The following is a 12704-nucleotide window of genomic DNA, read 5'->3' as shown; positions in this document are numbered from 1 at the left end:
ATTACAACCACACTAAGGCAGTAAATATGGTTAATATTAATATTAAAATTAACATTACTGTGGCTAAAAAAATGACCTTATGGCTAATATTAACACAGATCTTGCCAAAGGCTACCAAATGCATCTGCACTTCCATCTTTTGTCACAAGCAGCTCATAGAAGAGAAGAGCATAGCCTCTACCATACCATAACCAAATCTGGAACAAGACTGACAGGGAAGTACAAGTTAATTTGAGAACTTGACAATCTCTCTGTACGCCTGCCCAGAGGTTGGAGACACCACATTAATTGTCCAGGATCTGCAGCACATCACAACACTTCAGCACACACCTATCTAGAGGTCCTAGCACCTGGCCATCTCATCTGAAGACCTTGCTAAGCCTTGCTGTTAGACTCTACCAGTATGGCACAACACAAACCCGGCATGTTCTCCAGCTTCTCCAAGATCCTTTTGTACTTCTAGGACCTCAGTACAATACCAAGCAGAACTAGAGGACTCCTCACCCACCTCTTCCAGAAACAGCTTCTCTGCCACAGCAGGCTGGCAAGCTATCCTCATTTTAAATGGCTTTACCCCTCCTTTAAATGGCTTACAATCCGCCAGGCATCAGAAACCTGGATCTGTGTCATTACACAGTGCTCACTCTTAACACTAGTCACCTTACCATTTCTCCTCTTTGTTTTTTCCCAAGCAACAACGAGGTAAACCTTCCTAATCTACAGTGTAGCCATGGAACAAAATCTCAATTGTGCAAGAAGAAAAAAATTTTTTAAATCACCCTCGACTCTGAGCACATAGAGACCCATGTCCAGCTTTCTATCTTCACTCCTCTACATGCCACAGGCTATATGTATGCTTACACTGAGGATTAAAAAAAAAAAAACACAGAAAAAAAAGCAAGCTTTCTCAGACTACAGGGAGATAGGAGGAAGGGACCACCTCCTGAAGATAAAATGTAGGTCTCAGCAGTCTATCTATGATAGGAAAAAAATCCCCTTCCTCCAAACCCCATCCTGAATACGGGCAGGTGCTTATCTTGTGCTAGAAAGCCCCTGCAAGCGCCCCTCTTGTGTCACACAAGTCACAAGTGCCTGGGCTGACAGCTTCTGCATAATCTGCGTGGCCAACCAGCCCCAGGTCCTATCAGCACCACCCAGAAGCTCAGCTGGAAATCTGGAGGAGCCTTTTAACAGCCCAAAGAGGAACACAATTCCCACCCCAAGTTTGTCTCAGGCTTACACACAAATTGTGTGCTTTCAGACAAACCCTGCTTTGAAGTAGGTGACTCTGTACATTTAATTTGTGCATAGCTGATGGGATGCACCTCCGTTAATGACATACTGCAGTGCCGCATATCTCAGATGCACATGTAAGATCAAGGTCTTCATCAGCTTTCGAAACCAGTACAACAATTAACCTTATTAGCCCCTGAGTTGCACTGAAGAACAGGAACTGAAGACAAGTCGCTACTACTCGGAAGAAGGAAAAAATAATAAAACAATCTTTCAGAACCAAGCAGAATCTTGAAAGTGAAAACCCAGGCAAGCAGCTCGGTATTTGCCCAGTATCTATAACAAGTATGATACAGTAAATATTGCAGTATCTTTCTCCAAAATTCAAACACCTGAAACACTGTCACAGTAAACTGAAACAGTCATTGTAATCTCCTTAGTATCTGCAAACAAACTGAAACATTCACAAGGTGTTCCTCTAATGAAAGACCTCTCTCATCTCCTACATGCAACAATGCAGGAGCAATAGAAAACCCATCACATCAGTCAGACATGGCACTGACACCAAAATATATGTTGCTTTTGATGACTTACTGTCATTTTCAATCGCGATAACAAGAACTACAACTTAACCTTCATTACCTCATTTTAAAGTAGTTCCTCCCTCGAAACTGAAGGGGCTGAAAGCACTGAATGTCCTGCTCTGCAGGTACTCAAACTGCCTGCCCCTGCCTTCAGATGCTCACAGTAACCACCTACGTGGTTTCTGACAGACAGAAACACTCGACTATGACTCTCCAATACCTCTTTCAAGTGGTGTCCATCATGAACAACAAGTGGCATTTGTGCTTCTCCTGTCATACACTCATGGAGATGACAGGTCAGATACCCTTACTGTGCTTTTCCTTGTTCTCTTTCCTCTCCTTTTTGGAAAAAAATAAAATATAACTAACTGCCTTTCAGCTTTGCAGTGAAGTGCTACAACCTGGCTCTTTATATTTAGAGCTTTTTCAGCCTTAAATGGTGAAGGGCTTGGGTGTCAAGTCTCACATGAAGGAGCTTTTCTCCCAAACATTTTAGTTAAGTAAGCATTAAAAAGTTACAAACAAACATGCAAAACCACAAAATTACAAGGAGTCTGAATAAAAACCACAACTGCTCTAATCAAGCCTCTTGCACTTGAGATTTTCCATGTCAAAATCCCACTCGTTTTCCATGCATCTCCCAACCATCAGAGCAGGCAAGTCTTTATATTTTTCCACACTAAAGACAAATGACAGGGGGGGGAAAAAAAAAAAAGAAAAATCCAGCTGCCCGTCCTAGGGATGTTTGCTGTAAAAAGGAGGTTAAGGCCAAGGAGGAGAAGAGCAAGGTAAGTGGGTGCTCTGTGGTTACCCCATACTTCACACCACCTTCAACAAGAAAGAAGAACTGGGCACAAGGGAATACAGACAGCACATCTGACTGGGAAAACCAGCTGGTCTCAGAGCTAAAAAGGGAACCCAGGAAAAAACATTAAAATGCTGGAGGAAGCTGCAGACCAGTGGAAGACTGTCAGCAGGCTAGATACAGCCAGCTCCCCCTCAGCTCCAGCACACAAGCCCACGCACACCCTCACCAACTGCAATGCTCCAGGCACCCTTCAGGCTCAGCTGCGGAGCAAGAGCAGTAGGTGAGCCATCCCCAAACAGCTCTGCAGGCTTCAGAGGAAGCTGAAATCAAATGATCACAAGCATGAGAGGGAAAAAAAAGAAAAAGCACAAATACATGTTAAGAGGGAAGCTGGGAGGGGGCACACGAGAAGCAGAAACAATGAAAGGCAAGCAAGAGGAAACAGAAGGTAGAACGACCAACCGGGGTGGAGGCGCGGGGGCCCTGGGCGGCTGCGCTCCAGCATGCAAATTCATGCAGCTCACGTAGACAAAGCGATGCTGTGAAAGGCCTAGAAAGCAACTACAAATATTAAAACGCTTTGTTTCCCTCCCTCGCCCCTTAACACGATGTCTTTATTCACTACATGCTCTCGGAACAAAAGCATGTGCAGGCAACCGGATGGCTGAATGGGTTACCAATCCATCCAACTTTCATCCCCAAATTCTGCAGGCAGCAAGGAATGCTCAAAACTGCTCTGTCACAGGCAGGCAGTTGATGATGCATGGAAAATAAGATAATAGTGTAAAGCTATGACAGAAAGAGAAAAACATCCATCAGACAGCATTGGTAACCCGCCAGAAACAGGCAAAAGGGCTGGCAGACAGGGCAACCTAATCCATATTCCCGCTGGGAGTGGTGGGAGGGAGGTGCTTTAGGAGAAGAATATGCATGGTTCCTTCGCTGAATTTTTCACTTCTGCAGGCAAAATCCTCACTCACCTGTGCCAAACTCCTTCCAAAAGGGAACAGGAAGAACTAAATCAAGGGGTCAGGACATTTCCCATTCCCAGTCTTGCCCAAGACCTGTCTTCAAACACACGAATGAAGCAACCCTTGGATACTCCCTACCAAACAACATTTATTATCCACTCAAAAGCAAGGACGTTCTTCCTCTTACCAGACCCTCACCATTGCATCACCATTGCTGTGATACATGAACACTGGGCAACAAGCCTCATCAAGGGTTTAACTAAGAAAGTCTGCTCCTGCAAGGAAGAGGGTAAGGACAACCTCCTTGTAGCAGTAAGTCAGACCATTTTTTTTAGTGGAACGTGGAGACCAACAAGCAATAAACCTCTTGCAAGTTTAGGCATCTCTCTAACAAAGAAAGGGCAATCAGAAGTTAACAGACAATGCGATTTTCCATCAGGAGCTGATGTTGGCTTCTCTGCTGATGCCCCTCACTAACCCAGAACGGTGACTGAGGAGGACAAGGATGCTGAAGCGCCTTCAGGACCTCACAGGCACAGCAGGGGATCATGGCTGGGTGAGCAGCCCGTGACTCCTCAGGCCCCCAGAGAAGAGCCGTGACCAGTCACTGCAGATCAGTGCCACCACTCCATGAAAGCAGTGTTGAAAGGGTGCCTTGCCAAATCTGCAGAGACAAAGGGAAGCCTCCTTTCCTCCTCCCCACAACAACTGGAAAAGGTGGTTTCAAATGTGGCCACAGGACCCACGTCCAACAAGCACTGGGTAAAGCCCAAGCCCACGCGGTAACAGAAAATCAGGCATCAGGGTTGGGCCTGTAACCAAATTTTGATCTTAAAACCTGTTTGAGGAACCCAGGCCCTTCTGCTTCAGCTTGAGAAGCCACCGATGCATCAGATGCTGCTGCAGCCCTCAAGCTCAGAGGGGAAGCCCATGCAAAAGAGACAATGCACTGCTAATACACAGAGACTGGCTTAACTGGCTTTTAACATCTACCTTTTATTTCAGCAAGCCTATCACAATTTTTACTTCTTACTCTGTCACAGCTGAAGCCAGAAGATCTGCTTTCTTTCCTGCACACCTAACGTAGCATCCACAGAAATGGTAGAGGAGCAGCAGCCTCAGCTTGGTCTTCGACTCCTGCAAGGACTTAGCAAGACCATATGTTCAACCATGCCAAGTTAACAGGTCATTCATGCCTGGTTTTCCTTTAGCTGAGCTAAAGCTTATTTTTATGAGGATGCTCAAGAACAAAGTGTTTTCCAAGAGGACCTAATCTCCTCAGGAAGTAAACATCACGTCATCATCACTCAGTTGCAGCTTCACTATGAGAAGTGACTATAAATGACTACATTACACGATTCTACATCTAATGCATCTTAATGTCTTCAAGGTAAAGAATGCAGAAGCAAAAGGTCGAGTTCCTTAAGCATCTCTAGGCACAATGACTCTACACCTTCCTTTAGCTACTACATCTGCACCAGGCAAATTCCGAACAGTGCAATATATGTATTTTATAAAATTATTGAGACATACAATAGCTAATACTTTCATAACACGACAGTATAAAATGCTGAGCCCTGGTAAGCAGCATCAATTATTAGCTAGCTGAGGAAAGAAACAGCACTTCTGCTATTTTTCCTTACATTTGCGGTTATCATCGGCTGAGCGCTAAACAGAGAATTATATATTGGCTTAAGACAAACAAATTACCCTCTTTTGCCCCTCATATAAGATGATGTCCCTAAGGACTGCTCCTTCCCGTTTATGAGCCTGGTGCCTTGAAGTCTAGAAGGCCCAGCTCAACATATGGCAGAGTCCGTCAGTGCGAGTTAAATGACTGCCTCAAATACCATTAACTCCAGACCCCGCTTCCAGCGCCACTCCTCGCTCACCAGCCCCGCCGGGCATTGTACTATATTTGTCCCTCTCGCCAACACAGAATGTATCAAATCTTGATAGTTTCCAAGGAAAACGGCTAAAGAGGAAAAAAATGCGCTAGGGCGAGAGGAACGGCACCATAAATGATGTGTCATTTCAGGGGGGTAAAATGGCTTCACCTGAACAGGCCTAAGATATAAACATGTGCATATTCACGATAGTCACATCTAGTGCGTTCCGAGCACAAACGCCCTCGTTATTAAAAAAAAATAAAGATACAGAGGGGAAAAAAAAAACCCAAAGCAAACCAGAAAATAAATGAAGCCGAACAACCACGCCGACGGCGCGGGGTGGGGGGGCCGCGGGGACGGGGCTGCGCCGTGACAGCAGCAGGCGAGGCCGCCCCCGCCCCGCCAGCCCCGGGCCCGCCCCCCGGGCCCCAACACCCCCGGCACAGCCCCGCATGGGCCCCCGGACCCACCACCGTGCCCACCCCCCGCGCCCCCTCACCTGGGCGGGCAGCAGGAGCTCCCCGTCCTCGGCCTGCCACAGCTCCACCACGCCGGGGATGGGCTCGATGGCTGCGGGGACAGAGAGAGAGAAACTGCGGATGGGCGGGGGGCGAGCGGCCGGAGCCCGCAGGCGGCGGCTCGGGGCTCCCCGCGGCGGGGCGGGCCGGGCACCGCGGGGCCGGCAGGAAGGGAATTGAGGAGGGGGGGCAGGGGTGAGCCACGTCCCGGCTCCCTTTGTGTCCCCGGGCTGCCACCGCGGCAGCCGCCCGAGGGACGGCGGCGGGGGCGGCGGCCCCGCTCGCCAGCCCGGAGCGGGCAGCGCCGGTACCCCCCCGCCCCGCCTCAACCCGCCGGCGCCCTCACCTTGTCCCTGCGCCTCCCCGGGGCGAAAGCAGGGCAGGAGGACGTGGAAGACGCCGAGTAGGAGGTTCATGGCCGCGGCCGCGCGGCAGTAGCCGCCGTGCTGCGGGAAGCGCAGCCCCGCCATGCCGAGCCGCGCCGAGCTGCGGCTGGGGCGGGGCGGGCGGGCGGCGGGGGTGGCTCCGCGGGCACCGGGCACCGCCCCCGCCCGCAGCGCGGCTGCGCCCGCCCCGCCCCGCCCGCAGCGCCGCGCACATGGCGCGGCAGCATCATTCCCGCCCCTCCGAGCCGCGCTCCCGGGGGCGCCCGAGCCACTCCCCCCCACCACCACACTGCCCGCAAAGCAAGAGGGACATGCGGGAGTCGTCGTGGAAATGCGATGCCAAATCGCTCTTGTTACCGCGACCGTGCAGTCGGACCGCGAGCCCCCCAATCTCCCGCCCGCCGGCCCTTAGTGCCCGTGCCGGGTGTCACCTCGCCGGGGCTCGGCGCTCCCCGTGATTTTTAGGGAAAAAAAAGCATGAAAAGAGAGAAGGGAGAAAACCGTGACGCAGTATGAAGGGGGGAGGGAGAGCGCAGGTGGGAAGAGAGGGGTGAGGGGAAAAAAGACAACCAAAGTCCCCCAGATCTGGTGGCCCTAGTGCAGATGACACAGAACTGTTAGGGTTGGAAGGGCCTTCTGGAGATCATCTAGTCCAACCCCCCCGCTAAGGCAGGGTCAACTAGAGCAGGTGACACAGGAACGCATCCTGGTGGGTCTTAAATGTTTCGAGAGAGGGAGACTCCACAATCTCCCTGGGCAGCCTGTTCCAGTGCTCTGCCACCAATAAGGTGTTAACCAAAGGGTTAATTTGTCTTTCCTTGGCAGCGCTGTGTGTTGGAGGATAGCTGCTGCTGTTCAAATCCATTTTGGTTTTAAGCAACTGTTATGGTGCCTGTTGGGTCTCTCAGGGAATCACAGGGTGTTTATAAAACAGAAGTGTAGAATAGATCCCAGAGATAGCTGTGTGGGTCATGCAGTTTACACGTGCATCTCACGCAGCCTTCTAATCGTATTTTAAAGCACTTGTCCCTTTTGTTCAAAAAAACATAAACCCTCAAATGCTTCAATTACAGGAAACAACAGTAGTTAAATTAGTTCTGCAAACCTTGAGGAGAAAAAGAAAGCAAATACTCTGCTAACAAGGTTTTCACAACCCCAAAATGGTGTCTGGTTCTCTCCTTACCAATCGCTCATAGTAACTCACACAAACACTGGCAACATGGGGCTTGCTCACCAAAGGCTCATAAATAAAGCCAAACAAATGACAAAACCCATTTTCAGCCCTGAACCGAGACAACACATTTGGGACCTTGGTCCCCATTAGCAGTGGGTCAGCTGCGCAATGCCCTCTCTGCTCAGTGGTTGTAAAAGCTTTTCACACCCAGAGGCCATCCAGATTTGACTGCAGGTGTGGATGGGTCTCCACAATCATAGTGATGACCCCTTCCCTAAAGGAGAAGAATTTGGCACTCAGTGTTGCACAACAGCCCACATATAGCAATGTAGCCTTGTCTCCTGCTCACATCCTCCTCTTGCTTTCTTCTCTTTTCTCCTTTTTTCTGCTCTCTGCCAGTTAGATGGGTCTTTTGTTTTCCACCCTGTCCCCCCATCTCTAATCTCATTGCATGGGCTTTCCCACATGTGGGCAGAACACCATGGCACCCCTCTGCCTCTGCCCCAGAGCACCCTGGGGCTTGCAGAGAAACAGAGCCTTTCAAAATAGGAATGGCTAGATCTTTCTCTGTCTACAAACATGCATCTATGCTTGGACAGGTGCTTGAATAGCTGCTTTAGAGAAAAAGAGGATTATAATGGCATAAACTCTGTATGACAACCCCACTCGAGGGCTGTGTGGCACCATAAACATGCTGTGCATTCAATAGGGAACTGTTCTCATCACTGCTGCAACTGGTCCCAGTTCGAATACCATTACAGCTGTAGACTGGCATTATTTTAACTTATTAGCTTTTTCTTGCCAAGTTTTTAAAAAGCAATACCAGCATGAGCTGATGATTATTTGCCTGTCTGAGTCTAAAAGTCAACTGCATTTTAGGGTGTCTGGCTGGTCACAGGTAGCAGTTTAGAGGGAAACTCTCCTAGACATTTTTGGTTTAGCTAAGCAGGTTTAAAAATGTTAGGCGAGAGAAGTGGTCTAAACTGCAGTCCAGGCTGGGACAAGGTTCACCTGGGAGACAGTTCCCCCTTCCCCATGGAAAGGGGCATGTTCGCAGCTTTGGAAAGGGCTGGGGAGCAGGGGGAATGAGGCGTTCTGCAGCCATGGTAGAGGCATCTCAACTAAACGGCACAGCTGAACGCTTTGCTTTCCGAAGGCTTTTACAGATGCAACAGGCAGGACTGGGAGGAAATCAGGGCCATAATGCAGACGTTGCAATCAGATGGGCAGATACATGTTGTGTAAGAGACATCAGATGGGAGCAAGCAACCTAATTACATTCCTGCTCTTGTGCCTCTGTGCATCTCTTTACCAGCAAAATATGCCTGGGACTGTTCTTTATATGTGAGATGAAATGAAACATACCTACTGCTATATACATGGAAATGCTCCTGAGCCAGCCCCAGGTAAACTTGGAGAGCTGTCACCAACCACTGAAAGCACAGGGGAGAACAGGTCAGGGATGGTGCTGGGTGGGCAGAACAGGAGGGAAGCAGAGGGTGAAGCTCTTCCTCTCAGGTAAGGCTCTATAATCATGAGAAAGGATATTTGGGTTCTTCCAGGCTTCTCTCGGCCTCGGTTGCTCAGGAGTATACCCGAGACCCCCGTGTCTCACAGCCCTCACTGCCCCATTCTTCTCTCAGCCACGCTCAGCGGGTGCCGGCCCCACACTCCCCCAGGCAGGCTTTGCCTCTCTCTACAGCATGACAGGGGCTGTGTTGCTCCTCCTCACCCACAGCACTGCCTGCAGTGAGCTGGCATGTGAAATGCAACCCTGCTCTCTGCTCACATTGTCTTTAAGCAGCTTGGGCACTCCTAACAACACATCCCTCACCGTCTGGTTACGCGCACATCAGCACCACCACCAACAGCTTTCCAACTGCATCCGACCTACATTTGCCATCTTCTCGCTGCCACAGCTCCATTTTACTTAGAGCAACCTCACTCCTCTAGTCTCACTGCAGACCTGTACTGGTGAGAAGGAGCTTGGTGCGCAGGGGGAAACAAAGTCTGTCAGCATGTCCCTGCTGGCCCTCTTTGATGGGCTACCACGGTAATCTTCTGTTCCTCAGAAATTACTGACTAGTCCAGAGCCCCACTCAACCTGGAAAAGCAAACAACCGCTAAAATATTTGGATGAAGAACTTGTCAGATAACGCACTGGGAGGGCATGGTCCCGCACGTCAACCTGGTGTGGACTGTGCAGAACCCCCAGATACCTGCAAATATGCCGGTGGTCTTCCAAAGCTCACGGACCTATTGATGATGCTGTTTTCCAGCTAGAGAAGATTTTTTGAGGCTGTACACATACTTACTATTCATGCAAAACAAATCCCTGTGCTGTCATACTTTAAAATCTTTGACTTGTTTTTTCAGCACTAGGATGTGCTGCTGAAATATTTATTTTTATTGTTTGCCTTGCCCTTGAACTACAAGGAAAAGGAGCTGAGTTTTACCTACAGCAGTCTGGAGATACTGCTGTAAACTTCTGCAAATCATAAAGCACACAGAAATTAATCCAGCCCTAAATGCCATTACAAATCCCCATTACTTGCAGCATGGGAATAGCTATTTGCCTTTCAAAAAAGATGTGAGACTTCACAGAAACACTAGGCAAAAGTAATTTCTGGGGGAACTGAGCCCAGCAGAAGCCTTCCTAGTTGAAATATGCAATCATTTCATTTGCAGTCATGTATTGCACCATATGCAGTCAATGGTTAATGTTAAGTCATCTATTTAGATGTTTCCATTAGATGCAGTTTGAGAGATGGTCTGCACCAAAGGTGATATATTTTTATAAAAGCCTCAGGGAAGTGGTCAGCTTGCTCTGGAGTGTTACCTTCGCTTTGCCATCCCCAGCTGGGAAATCGGCAGTGACAAGCCCAGTTGGTATGAGCTGGAATGTGCCCATGGTGTCTGCATCAGGCTGCAGTGGAGCTCAGGGCCTCTCCTCACCCTCCTCAGTGGCCTCCCTCCCTTGCTTTATCAGCTGTACATACCCACACCCACCCCACACACCCGGGGCCAGCCTTATCAGCAAGTGCAGCTTGCTACAAATCCCAAAGAGAGATGGAGAGGGGATTAACACCTTCACTTGGGTCATCTCCTTGCCCAGCTAGCTCATTCTTCACCAAAGGGGCAGCCTTTCCTCAAACACCCACCGCCAGGTGACCAGACAGATCACCAGGGGCTCAGTCCCACCCCAGCCTCTGCCATAGGACTATGTGTTCCCCAAAGAGCAGCTCATGGGTGAAAAAAAGGGGAGGGGAAAAAAAAATTAGCGAGAGAGGACCTGGCAGGGTACAGCCGTAAACGTCTGTGCCCAGTTCCCTGTGTGACGACTGAAGATAAGCAGCCCTCCCTTTTCTCCCTGGCGTTTGCCCCGCTGCCTTGCTTAGCCAGACAGTGTTCTGGGAGCAGGGACTCTCCTTCCATCTCAGTGTTTGTGTAACTCCTGGCGGAGCAGGGCTGCAATCTCTGTTGGGGCCCCTCTGCATCATTAGAATAATAAAACATTTCGGGAACAAGAGTTTCTCTCATCCTCCTGGTGACAATTACCATCATGCACTCCCCCACTGCATCCCTCCATTCCAAGCAAAGATTTTTAGCAAAGATGGTGAGTGCAGCTCGAGCTGGGCTGAGCCTAATTCTTTAAAAGACTAATTCGGCCTGATAAGAGTGTCTGGGACAAAGCCTGCCCTGGCAGCGTAATTAAAGAAGTACAAATTGTTTCTAAAACCACACACTGGCAGAATTTTTACAATTAATGACCAGTTGTCACTGTTGGAGCTTGTCAGGGAGGAATCGCTCTCGTCTTAACGTGCCCAATCTGGGTCAGCAGCCCATCCATCGCCTCTCTGAGAACGGGAAAGCGAACAGGCAGCGGCACTGCCCCAATAAGCTGTTAATGACACCGTACTCATTACTGTGGATAACAAACATCAAGCTCTTGTTTCCAAGCAGAATTTTTGCCAGCTCTCTTTGACTTTCTAGGCTGTGATTTAACACAGACAGAAAAATAGGGTACTTACCTGGCCTACTTTTTTCCTTTGCTGCCTTCTCATGCATTTTTCATTGAAAAAATCTGCATGGTAAAACAAGCATCTTTGCTTGTTTTATGATCACACAGAAGACCTGATGAATGTAGGACAATATTAAGTTATTATAATGATGCAGTTTATGAAAGATTGACAAGAAAAATAATACGGTTAGGCAATCTATTTTAAAAAAAGCCACTTGCTCTGGAATCTCAAGTATACATATATATATATCCCAAACTCCTCTGTGTACTAAAGAAAGGACAGTAAACATTTTTATTTTAAAAAGCAATGTTACCATTGTGGTATCAATCAAATGCTAGGTAATTAAAAAAATATGCTGACATGCTCTGTCCTTTCCTTGCCCTGCTCTGCCTACATTTTTTAGCACATACAGTGCATCCACTTGAAAGCGTGGTGGATCCTTGCACACAGCGGGATTTTGCAGTCTCCTGCGGGACCCACCATGTTACAATAGCGTTCAAAGCTTTATAAGCTTCATTTAGTTTCAGCAAGCCTGTTGGAGCATTGTCTGTGCTTAAAGAGGCATTTAAAACTAAAGCGAAGCTTTGAAAGCTTCAGAGACAATGATGCTGGACTCCCTAAACCCATGAGTTCACTGCACGGTTTGAAGTGATGGCATCATGTAGAAAACATGACACGCTGCTCTGAGAGCCTGGCAGCACCTAGGCATGAAAAAGTAGGGGAGCAGAAAATCTGGGGCACACATGGAGTTTCTATCGCTGAAGGTCATGCCTGGACCAAGGGGAAGAAAAGCATCCTTAATTTTTTCCCGCCTTTGAGATTTTTACCCATGCATATTTATTCTCTCATTCTGGAATGATTTCTAAGCCATTGCTATGTGTGTTCCTAAGCTGTTATGAATAAAAGAAAACAACGGTAGGAACGTGCACAATAAAAACAAGGGGTGACGCAGCAGCCATGCCTCCAGGAGAGGTCCAGCTTCTGCGACTCTCCCGTCCTGCGGCACCACACCGGTGTAAGTGGTTTGCACATCCCTGGACTGAGCAAAAGGCAACATTTAATGCAGAACTACACTACCTACGAGCTAAGGGAAAGAGCAGCAAAACAGGCATCAGTAAA

General features: G+C 48.6%; 1 protein-coding gene across 4 annotated transcripts in view; it reads right to left on the bottom strand.

Moving 5' to 3' along the window:
• The window catches only part of TMEM131L (transmembrane 131 like), a 76924-nt gene extending 70429 nt beyond the window's left edge, over positions 1-6495 (bottom strand). For all 4 annotated transcript variants that reach the window (XM_027747329.2, XM_027747332.2, XM_027747330.2 and 1 more), the window contains exons 1-2: positions 6350-6495; positions 5985-6055 (exon numbers count right to left, since the gene is read on the bottom strand). In XM_027747329.2, coding sequence (XP_027603130.2) covers positions 5985-6055; positions 6350-6473 — 195 coding nt within the window. In that variant the 5' untranslated portion in view covers positions 6474-6495. The remainder of the gene's footprint in view (positions 1-5984; positions 6056-6349) is intronic.
• Between the last annotated feature and the right edge of the window lie 6209 nt (positions 6496-12704).

Source organism: Pipra filicauda, unplaced genomic scaffold, assembly GCF_003945595.2.
Source record: "Pipra filicauda isolate LSUMZ 115617 unplaced genomic scaffold, ASM394559v2 scaffold368_size711631_pilon, whole genome shotgun sequence".
Taxonomy (NCBI): domain Eukaryota; kingdom Metazoa; phylum Chordata; class Aves; order Passeriformes; family Pipridae; genus Pipra; species Pipra filicauda.
The sequence above is the reverse complement of the archived record's forward strand: the minus strand, read 5'-3'. Positions and strand labels throughout refer to the sequence as shown.